The sequence below is a fragment of the Equus quagga genome, chromosome 22 (genome assembly GCF_021613505.1).
Source record: "Equus quagga isolate Etosha38 chromosome 22, UCLA_HA_Equagga_1.0, whole genome shotgun sequence".
NCBI classification, from domain to species: domain Eukaryota; kingdom Metazoa; phylum Chordata; class Mammalia; order Perissodactyla; family Equidae; genus Equus; species Equus quagga.
In genome coordinates, this window is record NC_060288.1 from 877277 (window position 1) to 896416 (window position 19140).

General features: G+C 43.0%; 1 protein-coding gene across 9 annotated transcripts in view; it reads right to left on the minus strand.

Moving 5' to 3' along the window:
* CSGALNACT1 (chondroitin sulfate N-acetylgalactosaminyltransferase 1) overlaps positions 1-19140 on the minus strand; it is a 333538-nt gene that overhangs the window by 11307 nt on the left and 303091 nt on the right. For all 9 annotated transcript variants that reach the window (XM_046648695.1, XM_046648693.1, XM_046648697.1 and 6 more), the window contains 2 exons: positions 2368-2546; positions 1371-1465 (listed from right to left, as the gene is read on the minus strand). In XM_046648695.1, coding sequence (XP_046504651.1) covers positions 1371-1465; positions 2368-2546 — 274 coding nt within the window. The remainder of the gene's footprint in view (positions 1-1370; positions 1466-2367; positions 2547-19140) is intronic.

Sequence of the window (19140 nt, forward strand, 5' to 3'; positions counted from 1 at the left end):
GTAAAAGCAGATATATATACACACATACATACACAGTACATAAACAGACACGCAATATATCTGGGGTATACTTCACGGGGAAGAGAGAACTCTATCATTTACTGGACTGTATGGCTTGGACCCAAAGTGAAACCAGGTTAGGACATGGGTGAGGAATGAACCTTGTCCAACCTGAAGGAACCCAAGCCAAAACTTTCTGGAAAAGATCATTACATCAGCCGCCAGAGGTTAACTGGAATGGGGCACAGCATGGGGCTGAGAAAACAGGGTTTGCTACTTCCGGAAGCTTAAACACAAGAATCAGTCCTCCAAAAGAATTTCAGAGAACACCAATTTTCAGTGAAAATCAGTTCCTCTGCCATTGCACAGAAGCGTGAGAGTCGGTCCTCTCACATCAGCACGTTTGCCTGGCACGTTTCCTCTCTCCACCCTCAGAGGTGCTCGGCAGAGAAAAACATGGCTTTCCCTCACCAGGAGCCAGAGCTGCCCACGGCAATGAAGACCGGACATCCCCCAGGTCAGACGCCCCCCGAGATTCAGCCTGAGCTAGACAAACCCAGCTGATCTCTCTACAGGGAAAATCGCAGCCCAACTTGGGGGTGAGCACAACACCGGGACACTCTGTCCGGGAGGGGTAGGCCTACGTGCAGCAGAGACCTTCTTCTGCCTTTATGTCATCCTCCTGGTGCCTGCACTGCTTCTCTGTTGAATGGGCTAGCTGCCACCACCACCCACGGAGACACCTCTGCTAAGAGAGATCCTTGGTGGCTGTGTGGTTCCACCATCCATCACCTATGCAGCCAAGATCTCAGCAGAGAAGTCCCTCCAATATTCCTTTGAAAGCCACCTTGCTGTTGACACCTCTGATGCTAACATCCACCCCGAGGCACTGTGCTATGTGGGAATGGTGGCGTGAGGGGAAGGGCGCTGGATCCAGGCCTTGCTCCCCCAATCACTCACTCACCGTGAGCCCTGGGGTGGGCCATCCCTTTCTGACTTCTGTTTTCCCTCTGTCAAATGGGAACATAAATCTCACCTTTTCTTACCTTGTAGGATTTTGTAATAATAAGGAGAAAATGTGCTGCATCCATAAAGCAATAATACTAGTTTCCAAAAACCATAGAAGAAAACTATGAAGGTGTGAAATTACCTTTCTGGAAGGCACTGTTCCTATTTATTTTCCATATTTAAATACTGCAAGCACTTTTAATCAGCAGGGCACTGGGAGTAAAGGCCAGAATGTCTCCAAACTTAAAAATTACTCCAGGACTCCAGCCACAGATTCCCACTCACCTTTCCTCGTGGCCAGGCGCCCCTGTAATGACAGATGTGAAACAGCCCCACAAAGCCACCTGCAGGCAATCACTTACCAGCTGCTGCTCTAAAGGCAGCACTGCATCATGACGGCCATAGACGAGGCTGGGATTGTACTGACTGAAGAGGACCGGGTAAAACACCTTCTTCCCTGCAAACCAGAAAACAAACATTCGCTGAAAGCAACACAAGAAACTATTAGGTTTGCTCATTTATTTTCATCCCTCTGAACCACCCCAGATGTTTGCATCCATTTTTCCTTTTCCCTTCACTCAACTCTAAAACAGATCTTAGACATGTGCACCAGCTAATCAGGCGGACAGACTCGTAAACATTTCTGACCTGCTGGCACACGAGTGATATCTCCAACACTGACAGTCAGTGGCTCTGGCCCTGGGCGTCAGCCAGCGGGAGTGGGAGTGAAAGAGGATCCTGGGGCCCCCTGCCCGGCCAGATGTTACTCCTTTACTTGCTGGCTCGTGGGGCAGTCTGACCGGTTGCCAGAGGGGCCGGGGTGACTTTGCACAGCAGGAGTAGACTTGGGGAGCCCAGGGAAGTTGCTCTTTACAATTTACACAGAAGAGTTTCAATTATTTTAACCACTGACATGGCCATTCCAGTAGTTATCAGCCTTGCCTATGAGTCAAACTCTATGAAAATAATTTTCACATTGTGGATTATTTCTGCTCAGATCCCTTCCTCCCTTGGTAACTGCCCATAGCTGCTCCTTTCCTTTTAGTCTCAGGAAGGTTTTCCAGGTCCACATCCTCCCACCACACTCTCTCCCGTGCATGTTCACCGAAGCCCACCACCCAGATGAAAATCGAAAACGTAAAAACAAGAACTTGGACAAAGTATCCAGAACTATGGAGGCTGACAGGCCACACTGTGACCCCAAAGGAGAAATCAGACCTGATGCTTTTCCTTTCCTCTGTCACTGGGGTAAAATATGCTGACTCAGAAGCAGGACACCAGTGAACAGTGAGGAGGTGATACGCGCGCAGGGGAGAGCTGCCGCCCCAAGGGCGTGAGGGGCCGCCTGCACAACCCTACCTGGCTGTGTATTCAGCCTGCACGTATTGAGGAATTCCGAGGTGAAGTAGATGTCAACGTCACAGAAAAAGAGCAGGACGTTGCTTCCCTTCCAGAAGCGGGCTCCAACATCAAGGCCCTTTCCCCGAGAAAATTCTCCACTCAGCGGGATGAAGGTAAAGTTCCTGAAGTTGGCGGCTCTAGAAGGGAGGAGCAGACAGTCACCCACGTGCCCACGCCTCTCTGGCCAATGGACCCCTGGGGAAGACGTGCCCCAGGCCCAGCGGGTCTTGCCTCAGTTCTTTGGAGCCTGAGGGCATGGAGATTACCCACCAGCCAGGAGCCACCCAGACTCACTGGGAGCTCACCAGGATTAGAGGCACCAGGACACCTAGTGAAGGTTTTAAAATTCATTTACCAATTTATTTCTTCTTTCTCGAGTAATTTCCCCATATTAAAAACTGTACTGTCATGATTAATGAATATATTTTCTGATGGAGAAAACTTGACCCAGTGAAGACCAGGTCAACAGAACCCAGGAAAATCTCCATGCATCCTGAGCTGCCAAATGAAACCACTGGGCCAGGAAGAAAACCACAGGGGAATGCCCTGCGCAGCATCTTCTCGTCTGTTCTCACTCCAGGGGCCAGGCGTGATGCTCTTGCCAAACAGATTTAAACCTGCATTCCTTCCCCACCCTCAGGTAAAGCAGGAGAGCACGTAGGGAAAATGTCAGACTTGGATTCAGAAGACTAGGACTCGCCCGGCCTGGCTCTCCTGCAGATGAACGCTGTGACCTGGGCCAGCACATCAACCTCCCGGAAGCTCGGCGGCCTCCTCTGCAGAATAGAGTAATAACACCTTTCTTCACTGTCTCCTAGAGGCGTCAGGTGGATAAACGCTGCCCAGAGGATAACGCGTTCTGGAAGCATCGGCTATTGCCATTACCAGCACAGGCAGGAGTCCTGGCCTGTGGTCATGAAGCCAAGAGGTTTCTTCATTTGGCTATTCCTTCCCAGGAGCAGCACAACCTTCTGAAATGGGGTGTGTCTCGAGCAAAAGTTCCAGGAATTCATTCAGTACCTGGTGGCACAGGGATTGTCTTGTGCCAGACGGAACTAGAGACCCACTTTTAGTCCTATTGCAGCTCCCAATTCCACTCATGCAGGGGCCAGGCATTTGGCAAATCCCCCTTTTCCTACTGAAACCACCCTTCTGCTCAGAACGGCTTCGTCTCCTCCACGCTGTGAGCCCTCCCCCACCCGCCTCTCCCCATCTCCCAGCTTCTCTCTACTCCCCATGTATTCAAACAAGTACAAAACTGATTTCCATCTTTTAAAGTTTGTATTCCAAGTAACCATCAAATAAAGGTCACACAAAGACAGAGTCAGAGACGACTCAAATGCTGAGCTGTCCTGGGGCCTCGTAGTCTCACCCACTGCCCCTTCCTTGACCCATCAGCTTCCTTAGGATGTGGAGTGAGCTTGGTACTTTATCGTGGGAATCTGCGGGCTCAACCTTGTCTGAGCCCGATGCCAGATGTGCTTTTCCAACTTAGATCCAGGCAGGAGGCCTAAGGACTGGAGGAGCCCTGTGTGTGAGTCAGGAAACATGGACCCAGGGCCTAGAACAGGGTCTGGCCCCTCCTAGTGCTCAGAGATGCCTGTGAATAAACGTGTGAACAGAGGCAGGATTCCAATCCTAGCTCTGCCTCTAAATTATGGGGGGCAAGTCACTTCACCTCTGTGGTCTCAGGTTCCGCACTGCGAAGTCCGCAGAGCTCAAAGGCCCCTTTATACTCTAAAATGCTATTTTCCTGTGATTCTGCATTCAGCTCAGCACTGCTCTCCATCTGAGGGGTTCTCCTCCTCTTTCAGAACTGTATCTTCCCTCTTTTCTCCGGGTGGGTGTCACCAGCTCCTGTTTTCTGGGAGTGGCACTGAAGGGGTGCTTCAACGCCTTTTCAGGACTGGTCTGGCCCTAGTGAAGGACGGTGCTGCCTCCCTGTCTCCAAACATATTCAGGTGCACTGAGGTCCTTCCAGTCATGATCATACCTTCTAGAGGTTTCTACAGCCCCAGTTGCTATCAGTCAAGCTCAGCCAACTTCTCTCTGCCCTATTTGATCAGTTTGTAGGAAAGTTGTATCCTTGGGAGATGCCTGCATTTTCACCTGTTCCTCTAAGAGAGTCTCCAGTCATGGCTGGGGCCTCCTCTCTTTGCTTGGTGGTCCCTTCCTGGAATATGCTTTCTCCATCCACTCCAGTGAAAATCTCACTCAGTCTTGGGGCAAGCCCAGTGGCATAATGGTTAAGTTCATGCACCCTGCTTCGCTGGTCAAGCGTTTGCAGGTTCAGATCCTGAGTGTGGACCTAGCACCACTCATCAAGCATCCCACATAAAACAGAGGAAGACTGGAACAGATGTTAGCTCAGTGACAATCTTCCTCAAGAAAAAGAGGAAGATTGGAACAGATGTTAGCTCAGGGCCAATCTTCCTCACCAAAAAATTTTAAAAGATATCTCTCAATCTTCATGGCCCATGTCAAATGTCACCACCTCTCATGCTCTGCTGCAACCTGAAGTGCCTTCTCTGGGCTCCCAGGCATTGGCCCAGTCCTGCCTCTATCCTCCTGTGCCCAGTCACCTTGGGCCTTTGCTTGTAGAGACATGTACTTAATGCCCAGGCAGGCTCTACACCCTTGGAGGACAGGAAACAATGACTTTATTTTCTATCTTCAGAGATTATCCGGCACCGTGCAGTAAGTGGTCCACACAGGGACACAGTGGATGATCAGTAAACACTGGATGAATCAAGAGATGATTCAGACATCATCCTCATGGTGGCATGAGATAATCCCTTTAAATCTACAGCCAGTAAAACACCCATAACTCAACCAAGGCTATTTTCCCCAACATACCACAATGCCAGAGAGATTCACACATCAGTACATACAAAGGTGAGCGAAGTGGAGGACAGAGAGGCAGCAACCTGGGGAACAGTGGAGGCAGTGCCCAGGATCCTGGCCCCTTGGCCACAGCAGCTGAGCCAGCCACCCCCAGCCCCAGAGAACCTGGTGGGCAGCAGCAGAGATGCATGCACAACTCCAGCCTCTCGGCTACAGTGGTGCCTGTGGCCCCAGGGAACAGAGCGTCAGTGGAGGTGGAGTGTGATCCTGGGCCTCTGTCCATGATCACAGAGGTCAGAGTCTGGCAGCAGCAGCAGAGGCACACACACGACCCCAGCCTCCCAACTACGGCCATAAGGAAACAGGTGACAGTGGAGGTGGTCCCCACAAACCCGGCTCCCTCTCCATCCACTCCCCCCACCACCACAGCAGTGCCTGCAGGCACAAGGAAACAGGTGACAGTGGAGGTGGCGCCTGCAAACCTGGCTCCCTCCCCTTGCTTCCCTCCCTCCCCCCTCACCACAGCAGCAGTGCTTCTGACCCAGGCGATTCCAGATTTGGTGGAGGCATCAGCCATCTCTGTGACCCCAGTGGTGAAGCCAGTGATCACAGCAACACTGGCAACAGCAAAGCACCAGTGGGGATGATGAGAGTATTACTGGCAACACCCTAATAGAGGTGGTGGAGGGTAGAGGGCCAACCCTCAAATATAGCCAGAGGCAGCTCAGGTAAGAGAACCCAAAAACTGGTGCTATGGTGCCACTGACTGAAAAACAAGAGAAAGGCCTCTAACCTCCAATTACTTGAATAGTTAGAATCAAAACAAACAAAGCTATACCTAAATAATAAAAGTGTTCACCATGACAATGCGCTGGCAGAGGAACAACTCATCAAGAACTGTGAAAAGCCATGGCAACATGGCATCACACAAAAAAATAACAATACTCCAGAAACCAAACACAAAGCCATGGAAGATTGTGTTCTAATTGACAAAGGATTCAAAATGGCTGTCATTTAGAAACTCAATGAGCTACAAGAAAACTAAGAAAGGCGATTCAATCAGCACAGCAATAAAATTAATGAACAGAAGGCATACTTTACCAAAGAGATTGAAATGCTACAAAAGAACCAAACAGAAATTCTGGAGCTAAAGAACTCAACAAATGAGACAAAGAATGTGCTAGAAAGCATTGGAAATGGAGCAGACCATATGGAAGACAGATTAGTGAGCTTGAAGATAGAAACCTAAAAATGATGCAGGTAGAAGAGAAGAGAGAACTAAAATTTTTTTAAAAATGGAAAATTGTAGGAGAATTATCCAACCCCATTAGAAAGGGCAATATAAGGATAATGGGTATCCTAGAAGGAGTAGGGAGAAAGAAGGGAGCAGAGAGTTTTTTAAAGAAATAATAGCTGAGAACTTCCCAAACCTGGGGAAGGAACTGGATATACAAATCCATGAAGCTAATAGAACACTCACTTGTCTCAATGCCAAAAAAGACCTTCTCCAAGACACATGATAATAAAACTGTCAAACATCAATGACAACAAAAGAATACTAAAGGCAGCCAGGGGAAAAAACAGTAACACCCAAGGTACCCCCCATTAGGCTATCAGCAGATTACTCAGCAGAAACTCTACAGGCCAGAAGAGAATGGAATGATATATTCAAAATATTGAGAGATAAAAAACAGTCAGGCAAGAATACTCTATCCAGAAAAGTTATCCTCAGATACGAAAGAGAAGCAAAGGTTTTCCCAGACAAACAAAACCTGAGGGAGTTCATCGCCACTAGACCAGCCTTACGAGAAATGTTGAAAGGAGCTCTCTTAAATGAAACAAAAAGGCAAAGGGATACAAAACTTTGAGCAAGGTGATAAAAGACAGAATCAGAACATTGCAACTCTATATCGGTATAGGCTGGCAAATAATTAAAACAAAGTTTAAAGGGAAAGGGAGCATTGAAAATAACTAAAACCACTTCAATTTGGTAACAAACTCACAATATAAAAAGGGATAATTTGGGGGCTGGCCCCGTGGCCGAGTGGTTAAGTTCGCGCGCTCCGCTGCAGGCGGCCCAGTGTTTCGTTGGTTCGAATCCTGGGCGCGGACATGGCACTGCTCGTCAGACCACGCTGAGGCAGCACCCCACATGCCACAACTAGAAGGACCCACAACGAGAAATATACAACTATGTACTGGGGGGCTTTGGGGAGAAAAAGGAAAAAATAAAATCTTTAAAAAAAAAAAAAGGGATAATTTGTGACAATAAAAACACAAAAGAGTAAGAGGAAAAGGACAGAACCTGCATAGGCAAATGAAGATAAGGTGCTATCAACTGAAAGAAGATTATCTTATCTATAAGATTTTTTATACAAACCACATGATAACCACAAAACAAAAATTCAGAGCAGAGGCACAAAACATAAGAAAAAGAGGAAACTGAGGGAAAAAAATCACAGAAAACAACTAAACTGAAATGACAGACAGAAACATGAGGAAAAAGAAAGAACGGACATACAGAACAACCAGAAAACAAAAGATAAAATGGCAGGATTAAGTCCTCTTTTTATCAATGAACACCCTAAATGTATGTGGATTGAATTCACGAATCAAAAGAAGGATTAAAAAACCAAGACTCAACAATAAGCCGCCTGCAGGAGCATATATCTCAGCTCTAAAGACAAACACAGGCTCAAAGCGAAGGGATGGAATATGATACTCCAAGCAGATGGCAACCAAAAAAAGCAGGTGTAACCATACTTGTAGCAGACAAAACAGAATTCAAGCCAAGAAAATAAAAAATAAAAAGAGACAAAGATGGACATTATATAATGATAAAAAGAACAATTCATCAAGAAGACATAACATTTATTAATATATATGCACCTAACATAGGAGCACCAAAATATATAAAGCAATTATTAACAAACCTAAAGAAAGAAATTGACAGCAACACAATAACAGCAGAGAACTTTAATACCCTTTTACATCAATGGATAGATCAGACAGAGAGTCAACTAGCAAACATCAACCTTAAATGACATGTTAGACTACACGGACTTAATAGATATATATAGAACATTCCATCCAAAAGTAGCAGAAAACACATTCTTCTCAAGTGCACATGGAACATTCTCAGGGACAGACCATACGTTGGGAAACAAAACAAGTTGCAACAAACTTAAGAAGACTGAAATCATATCAAGCATCTTTTCTGACCACAATGGTATCAAACTAGAAATCAACTACAAGAAGAAAGCTGGAAAAGTGAAAAATATGTGGAGACCAAAGAACATGCTACAGAACAACTACTGGATCAACAAAGAAATCAAAGGATAAATAAAAAAATACCTGGAGACAAATAAAAGCAAAAACACAACATACCAAAATCTATGGGATGCAGCAAAAGTGCATCCCATAAGTGGGAAGTTTATAGCAATACAGGTCTACCTCAACAAACAAGAAAAATCTCAAATAATCTAACATCACACCTAAAGGAACTAGAAAAAAGAAAAACAAATGAAGCCCAAAGTTAGTAGAGGGAAGGAAATAATAAAAATTAGAGTAGAAATAAATGAAATAGAGACTGAAAAATAACAAAGTATTAATGAAACTAAGAGCTGGTTCTTTGAAACAATAAACAAATGGACAAATCTTTAGTTAGATTCACTAAGAAAAAAAGAAGGCTCAAGTAAATAAAATCAGAAACAAAAGTGGAGAACTTACAATGGGTACCACAGAAATACAAAATTATAAGAGAATACTATGAAAAGCTATACACCAACAAATAGAATAACTTAGAAGAAATAGATAAGTTCTTAGAATCATACAACCTTCCAAAATTGAATTAAGAAGAAATAGTGAATCTCAATAACCTGATCACTAGTAAGGAGATTGAAACAATAATTAAAGAACCCCCTAAAAAACAAAAGTTCAGCAACAGACAGCTTCTCTGGTGAATTCTACCAAACATTCAAAAAAGGATTTAATATCTATCCTTCTCAAACTCTCCCAAGAAACTAAAGAGAAGGGGACGTTTCCTAAGTCATTTAACAAGGCCAACATTACCCTGATGCCAAAAGAAGACAAGGACAACACAAAAAAAGAAAATTACAGGCCAATATTGCTGATGAATATAGATGCAAAATTCCTTAACAAAATATTAACCAACTGAATACAATAATACATTAAAAGGGTCATACACCACACGATCAAATGGGTTTTATTCCAGATATGCAAGGATGGTTCAACATTCACAAATCAATCAATGTGATACACCACATTAACAAAATGAAGAATAGATGCAGAGAAATTATTTGACAAGATTCAGCATCCATTTATGACAAAAAATCTCAATAAAATGGGTATAGAAGGCAGAGATTGATCCAAGATGGCACCGTGAGTAGTCCTCTTTGTTTCTCCCCCTTCGAGTCTACAACTATTTGGACACTTATCGCTTGACAAAGGATATCCAGACAGCATCTCAGGACGTCTGAGATACCCACGCGACTATACATCGGAAGGCGGACAGACTTTCCTCCGGGAGGATGTGGAAATAGGTGAAAACTCTCCGACCCCGACGAGCAGCCTAGTACCCGCAAGCGGCTTTCTTCCAACAGACGCCCCCAGAGGATCTACACACATCTAGGGCAGGAGCGAGCACACAACAGAGGAGCGACAGTGGAAACAGGTAACCAGAACCCTACCTAAACCCCCCGCAATTACTCCTAAATGCAGAGGGAAACTTTGGAGTTGCACACCTGAGCCCGCGGGGAGAGTCTCTCCCCGCCATTGGCGGGGAGACCCCGCCTGGTGTTCGCGGCGCCCAGAGGGTCCCAGAGAGAGTCGCTGGGGGTACGGAGGGCTCCCAGCTGCCGTTGCCCGCCCTGAGGGAGTAGGGATTGCCGGAGATCTCGGAGAGGACCGGGGCTGGGGGAAGTTTCAAAGGCCGGCTTTGCGACCCGGAGGGGAAGCGCCGGAGTTCCGCCCGGGCAGCAGACAAAATCTCTCTATCTGCCATTAGCAGAGGGGACACGCACAGCATTCACGGCTCCGAGAGAGGCCCGGGGAGAATCCCAGAGGGCGGGGCGACCCCCAGCTGTTGCCCGCCCCGTGGGACTAGGGATAGCCGGAGATCTCGGAGAGGACTGGGGCTGGGGGGAGTTCCAGAGACCCAGCTTCGTAGCCTAGGGGGAAACCCTACAGGCTCACAGCAGCCTTAGGGAAAGCCTCTGCACAGCACCAGTAGAAGGCACCCAGCCGCCAGCCATAAGGCTGGAAGACCCCAGGGCAAAAGCAGCATAGCTAGGTGAACTAACCACAGACTGTAGAAGATACCAATAGCTCTCCTGCGACCCATAGAGGACAAGTGAGATTTTGGGGGTGCCATCAGCAACGGAGAGACAAATATAAGTGATCCCACCCCTGGCCGCTGGAAAAGCCCATAACACCGTTGCAGACCCCAAGGAGAGAGCACATCTAGGTGGGCTGCAACAGTAGGCAACAGCAGCCTGAAGCCCCCCTGTGATGGCCCCCACGGCAGAGGAGGGAATCCAAAGGGCCACTGTGGCTACGAGGAGGGGCCCAGGCCCAGTTAGCAACTGCGGACAGAGTTCCTGGTTGGTGCAGTATAAACAGCTGCTCCCCCACCGCAGCAGCTGAAACAAGTGAAAGGAGCAACTAAACTCTATCTCCATGCGGAGGCACAAATCAACAACATCAAGCAATATGAAAAAATACATTAAATCTCCAGAACAGAAAGAAAGTAACAAATACACAGAAAACAATCCCAAAGAAAATGACATATATAACCTAAATGATGATGACTTCAAAACAGCCATCATTAAAATTCTCAATGAGTTAAGAGAGAATTCTGACCGACAACTCAATGAGTTCAGAAGCTATGTCACAAAAGAGTTTGATACGATAAAGAAGAACCAAACAGAAATATTGGAAATGAAGAACACAATAGAGGAGATTAAGAAAAATCTAGATGCTCTGAACAGTAGGGCCGATAATATGGAGGAAAGAATTAGCAATTTGGAAGATGGCAATATAGAATTGCTGCAGGCAGAGGAGGAGAGAGAAGCAAGACTAAAAAGAAATGAAGAAACTCTCCGAGAATTATCAGACACAATTAGGAGATGCAACGTAAGGATTATAGGTATACCAGAGGGAGAAGAGAAGGAGAAAGGGGCAGAAAGCCTATTCAAAGAAATAATGGCTGAGAACTTCCCAAATCTGGTGAGGGAGATGGATCTTCAGGTGACAGAAGCCAATAGATCTCCAAACTTTATCAATGCAAGAAGACCAACTCCACGGCATATAGTAGTGAAGCTAGCAAAAGTCAACGACAAGGAGAAAATACTAAGGACAGCCAGGCAAAAGAAACTAACCTACAAAGGAACCCCCATCAGGCTATCAGCAGATTTCTCAGCAGAAACTTTACAGGCTAGAAGAGAGTGGAATGATATATTCAAAAATCTGAAGGACAAAAATCTACAGCCGAGAATTCTCTACCCAGCGAAAATATCCTTCAAATACGATGGAGAAATAAAAACTTTCCCAGATAAACAAAAATTAAGGGAGTTCATTGCCACAAAACCTCCTCTTCAGGAAATCCTCAGGAAAACCCTCATTCCTGAAAAATCCAAAAAAGGAAAGGGGCTACAAAACCAAGAGCAGAGGAGATAAGTAGAAGGACAACAACAGAGAGTAGCAGCTCTACATCAGAACAGATTAAACCATGGGACGAGAAACAAAGGAAACTGAAGAAAACCGGAAAACAAGACACAAAATGGTGGTGGTAGGCCCCCACATCTCAATAATCACTCTAAATGTAAATGGATTGAACTCCCCAATCAAAAGACACAGAGTGGCAGGATGGATCAAAGAACAAGATCCAACAATATGCTGCCTCCAGGAAACACACCTCAGCCCCAAAGACAAACACAGACTCAGAGTGAAGGGATGGAGAACAATACTCCAAGCTAATAATGAACAAAAGAAAGCAGGTGTCGCTATACTAATATCAGACAAGGTAGATTTCAAAGCAAAACAGATAAAGAAAGATAAAGAGGGACAGTATATAATGATAAAAGGGACTCTCCACCAAGAAGACATAACACTTATAAATATATATGCACCCAACACAGGAGCACCAAAATTTGTAAAGCAACTCTTAACAGAACTAAAAGAAGACATCAACAACAATACAATAATAGTAGGGGACCTCAACACACCATTAACACCAATGGACAGAACATCCAGACAGAAAATCAACAAGGAAATAATAGAATTAAATGAAAAATTAGACCAGATGGACTTAATAGATATATATAGAACACTTCATCCAAAAACAGCAGGTTACACATTCTTCTCAAGTGCACATGGAACATTCTCAAGGATTGACCATATTTTGGGAACCAAAGCAAACATCAATAAATACAAGAGAGTTGAAATAATATCAAGCATCTTTTCTGATCATAATGCTATTAAACTAGAAATCAACTACAAGAAAAAAGCAGAGAAAGGTGCAAAAATGTGGAGACTAAACAACACGCTTCTCAACAAACAATGGATCATTGAAGAAATTAAAGAAGAAATCAAATTTTATCTGGAGACTAATGAAAATGAGAACACAACATACCAAATCATTTGGGATGCAGCAAAAGCAGTCCTAAGAGGGAAATTCATCGCAATACAGGCTCACCTCACTAAACAAGAAAAAGCTCACATAAGCAACCTCAAATGATGCCTAACAGAACTAGAAAAAGAAGAACAAACAAAGCCCAGAGTCAGTAGAAGGAGGGAAATAATAAAAATAAGAGCAGAAATAAACGATATTGAAACAAAAAAGACAATAGAAAGGATCAATGAAACAAAGAGTTGGTTCTTCGAAAGAATTAACAAAATCGACAAACCCCTAGCCAGACTCACCAAGAAAAGAAGAGAGAAATCGCAAATTAATAAAATTAGGAATGACAGGGGAGAAATCACAACAGATACCAATGAAATACAAGAGATCATAAGAGAATACTATGAAAAACTATATGCCAACAAATTGAACAACCTGGAAGAAATGGACAAATTCCTAGACTCCTACAATCTCCCCAAACTGAATCAGGAAGAAATGGAGAATCTGAATGGCCAATCACAAGTAAGGAAATAGAAACGGTAATCAAAAACCTCCCCAAAAATAAGAGTCCAGGACCAGACGGCTTCTCTGGAGAATTCTACCAAACATTCAAAGAAGACTTAATACCTATTCTCCTCAAACTGTTCCAGAAAATTGAGAAAGATGGAGAACTCCCTAACACATTCTATCAAGCCAACATCACTCTGATCCCCAAACCTGACAAGGACAACACAAAGAAGGAGAACTACAGGCCGATATCACTGATGAACATAGATGCAAAAATCCTCAACAAAATTTTGGCAAACCGATTACAGCAATACATCAAAAAGATTATACACCATGATCAAGTGGGATTTATACCAGGGACACAGGGATGGTTCAACATCCGCAAGTCAATCAACGTGATACACTACATCAACAAAATGAAAAACAAAAACCACATGATCATCTCAATAGATGCTGAGAAAGCATTCGACAAGATCCAACACCCATTTATGATAAAAACCCTCAGTAAAATGGGTATAGAAGGAAAGTACCTCAAGATAATAAAGGCCATATATGATAGACCCACAGCCAACATCATACTCAATGGACAAAAACTGAAAGCCATCCCACTGAGGACAGGAACAAGACAAGGGTGCCCACTTTCACCACTCCTATTCAACATAGTACTGGAGGTGCTGGCCAGAGCAATTCGGCAGGAAAAAGAAATAAAAGGAATTCAAATAGGTAACGAAGAAGTAAAACTCTCGTTGTTTGCAGACGACATGATCTCATATATAGAAAACCCCAAAGAATCCACAGAAAAACTATTAGAAATAATCAACAACTACAGCAAAGTAGCAGGGTATAAAATTAACGTGCATAAATCAGTAGCATTTCTATACATTAACAATGAACTAACAGAAAAAGAACTCAAGAACTCAATCCCATTCACAATCGCAACGAAAAGAATAAAATACCTTGGGATAAACTTAACCAAGGAAGTGAAGGATCTATACAATGAAAACTACAAGACTTTCTTGAAAGAAATTGACGATGACATAAAGAGATGGAAAGACATTCCTTGCACATGGATTGGAAGAATAAACATAGTTAAAATGTCCATACTACCTAAAGCAATATACAGATTCAATGCTATCCCAATCAGAATCCCAAGAACATTCTTCACAGAAATTGAACAAAGAATCCTAAAATTCATATGGGGCAACAAAAGACCGCGAATTGCTAAAGCAATCCTGAGCAAGAAAAACAAAGCCGGCAGAATCACAATCCCCGATTTCAAAACATACTACAAAGCTACAGTGATCAAAACAGCATGGTACTGGTACAAAAACAGGTCCACAGATCAATGGAACAGAATTGAAAGCCCAGAGATAAAACCACACATCTATGGACAGCTAATCTTCGACAAAGGAGCAGAGGGCCTACAATGGAGAAAAGAAAGTCTCTTCAACAAATGGTGCTGGGAAAACTGGACAGCCACATGCAAAAGATTGAAAATTGACCAGTCTTTTTCACCACACACCAAAATAAACTCAAAATGGATCAAAGACCTAAAGATTAGGCCTGAGACAATAAGTCTTTTGGAAGAAAATATAGGCAGTACACTCTTTGACATCAGTTTCAAAAGAATCTTTTCGGACGCTGTAACTCCTCAGTTGAGGGAAACAATAGAAAGAATAAACAAATGGGACTTCATCAGACTAAAGAGCTTCTTCAAGGCAAGGGAAAACAGGATTGAAACAAAAAAACAGCTCACTAATTGGGAAAAAATATTTACAAGCCACTTATCCGACAAAGGGTTAATCTCCATAATATACAAAGAACTCACACGGCTTAACAACAAAAAAACAAACAACCCGATCAAAAAATGGGCAGAGGACATGAACAGACATTTCTCAAAAGAAGATATGAATATGGCCAATAGACACATGAAAAGATGTTCATCATCGCTAATCATCAGGGAAATACAAATCAAAACTACACTAAGATATCACCTTACACCCGTTAGATTGGCAAAAACATCCAAAACCAAGAGTGACAAATGTTGGAGAGGTTGTGGAGAAAAAGGAACCCTCATACATTGTTGGTGGGAATGCAAACTGGTACAGCCACTATGGAAAACAGTATGGAGACTTCTCAAAAAGTTAAAAATAGAAATACCCTATGACCCAGCCATCCCATTACTGGGTATCTATCCTAAGAACCTGATATCAGAAATCTCAAGAGTCCGTTGCACCCCTATGTTCATCGCAGCATTATTTACAATAGCCAAGACGTGGAACCAGCCTACATGCCCAGAAACTGATGATTGGATAAAGAAGATGTGGTATATATACACAATGGAATACTACTCAGCCATAAAAAAAGACAAAATTGGCCCATTCACAACAACGTGGATGGACCTCGAGGGTATTATGTTAAGCGAAATAAGCCAGTCAGAGAAAGACGAACTCTATATGACTCCACTCATAGGTAGAAATTAGTATATTGATAAGGAGATCTGATCGGTGGTTACCAGGGAAAAGGGGGGGTGGGGGGAGGGCACAGAGGGGGAAGTGGTGTACCCACAACATGACTAACAAAAATGTACAACTGAAATCTCACAAGGTTGTAATCTATCATAACATTAATAAAAAAAAAAATGGGTATAGAAGGAAAGTACCTCAACATAATAAAGGTCATATATGACAAACCCACACTTAACATCATACTCAATGGTGAAAACTAAAAGTTATCCCTATAAGAACAGGAACAAAACAAGGATGCCCACTCTTGCCACTCTTATTCAACATAGTATTGGAAGTCCTATCCAGAGCAATTAGGCAGGAAAAAGAAACAAAAGCAACCCAGATTGGAAAGGAAGTTAAAATTTCCATATTACCTAAGCAATCTACAGATTCAGAGCAATTCTTATCAAAATCCCAATGACATTTTCATGGAAATAGAACAAAGAACCCTAAAATTTATATTGAACAACAAAAGACCCCAAATAGCCAAAGGAATCCTGAGAAAAAAAGAACAAAACTGGAGAGATCCCTAACTTCAAAGTATACTACAAAGCTATAGTAATCAAAACAGCATGATATTGGCAGAAAAATAGACACACAAATCAATGGAACAAAAGTGAGAGACCAGAAATAAACCCCTACATATATAGACAACAAATTTTCAACAAAGGAACCAAGAACATATAATGGAGAAAGGAAAGTCTCTTCAATAAATGATGCTGGGAAAACTGGACAGCCACATGGAAAAGAATGATAGTAGACCATTATCTTACACCATACACAAAAATTAACTCAAAATGGATTAAAGACTTGAATGTAAGACCTGAAATCATAAAACTCCTAGAACAAAACATAGGTAGTACACTCTTTGACATCAGTCTTGGCAGCATCTTTTTGAAGATGTCGCCTCAGGCAAGGGCAACAAAGGCAAAAAATAAATCAATGGGACTACATCAAACTAAAAAGCTTTTGCACAGCCAAGGAAACCATCAACAAAACAAAAAGGCAACCTAACAATTGGGAGAACACGTTTGCAAACCACATATCTGCTAAGGGGTTAATATCCAAAATATATAAAGACCTCATACACCTCAACAATGAAAAAACAAACCACCTGCCTAAAAAATGGGCAAAGAGGGGTCAGCCTGGTGGCATAGTGGTTAAGTTCGTGTGCTCCGCTTTGGTGGCTTGGGGTTTACAAGTTCAGATCCCAGCCGTGGGCCTACACACTGCTCACCAAGCCATGCTGTGGTGGCATCCCACATACAAAAAGTAGAGGAAGACTGGCATGGATGTTAGCTCAGGGCCAATCTTCCTCACAAAAAGATAAATAAATAAAAAATTTTTTTAAATGGGCAGAGAAGCTAAACAGACATTTTTCCAAAAAAAATATACAGATGGCCAACAGGCACATGAAAAATGTTTAACATCACTGATTATTAGGGAAATGCAAATCAAAGCCACAATGAGACATCACTTCATGCCCATCAAAATGGCTATTATTAAAAAGACAAGAAATAACAAGTGTTGGAGAAGATGAAGAGAAAAGGAAACTCTCATACACTGCTGGTGGGAATGTAAATTGGTACAACCACTATGGAAAACAGTATAAATATTCCTCCCAAAATGAAGAATAGAATACCATATGATCTGGCTATTCATTTCTGAGTATTTACCCAAAAAATACAAAAATACTAATTAAAAAAGATATATGCACCCCTATGCTCACTGCAGCATTATTTACAATGGCCAAGACTTGGAAACAACCTAAGTGTCCATCAAACAAATGAATGGATAAAGATGTGGTATATATACACAACGGAATACTACTCATCCATAAAAAAAGATGAAATCTTTCCATCTGTGACAACATGGATGGAACTTGAGGGTATTGTGGTAAGCGAAATAAGTCAGATGGAGAAAGACAAATACCATATGATTTCACTCATATGTTGAAGATAAAAAATAAACACACAGATACAGAGAGCAGATTGGTGGTTATCAGAGGGGAAGGAGGTTTGGGAAGGGCAGAACAGGTAAAGGGGGACATTTTCATGACAAATGGTGGTGAACACAATGCAGTATATATAGACGTCGTATTATAATGACATACAGCTGAATCTATATGTTATAAACCATTGCTACCTCAATTTTAAAAATGCTGTTTCAAATAAAAACAAAAAAACTTAAATAAATAAATGGAAAACACTGAGGTGCATCTGAGATCTGTTACTGTTGGATGGCACTGGCCTAAGATGCCTCCTTCTTCCCTCAGGTGGGCACTGGAGACGACCCCACACATCGTAAGCGCACCTCCCACATCAGAAAGAGTCTCCAGGGGCCGGCTCCGTGGCCGAGTGGTTAAATTCGCACGCTCCGCTGCGGCGGCCCAGGGTTCAGATCCTGGGCGCGGACATGGCACTGCTCGTCAGGCTACGTTGAGGTGGCGTCCCACATCCCACAACTAGAAGGACCTGCAACTAAGATATACAACTATGTACAGGGGGGTTTGGGAAGATAAAGCAGAAAAAAAAAAAAAAGAAGAAGATTGGCAACAGTTGTTAGCTCAGGTGCCAATCTTAAAAAAAAAAAAAAAAGTCTCCAACCAACAGATTCCCAAGGACAGGTGTAAACTCAAGCTTTTAAGAAGATGATAAATACACAAATAACATAAAAAAAGAGAGCTGAGGAAAATAAGATGCAATTTGGTTTGAAATATTTAATTTAGCCATACAAAGAAATGCACTATTTAGCGACATGCCTAAAGTAATGGCTAGTCAGGAACAATCATTTTTCATGGCCCAATGAGGGCACTGCATTCCGTACTATGTAATTTCCGATTATGAATCCGAGTGCACAGCTCCAAAAGGGCACACAATTACTTATCATTCTTTCTTCTTCTTTTCTTACTGAATTGTGTTACTGACTGAGGGAACTATTGAGCTTCTCATTCAGTTCCTTTCTTTCACTTAATCAGTCTGGCACATGGGGACTCCTCCTAATTATATATAATCATTCTGATAGAGGTTACAATGACCTGAGAAAGCTACTCTTTCTACTGGAGATTTAATTTCTGTAATTGACTTGCATTTGCCAGAATTGCTAGATTAAAAATGACAAAAGATCTTGCTGTCTAATATGATTTACTCTAATACAGACTTCTTCCCACTATTGCAAGGAAATTCTCTTAATGTGACACATCCTTCCATAGCTTTTCATTAAACAAACAAAAAC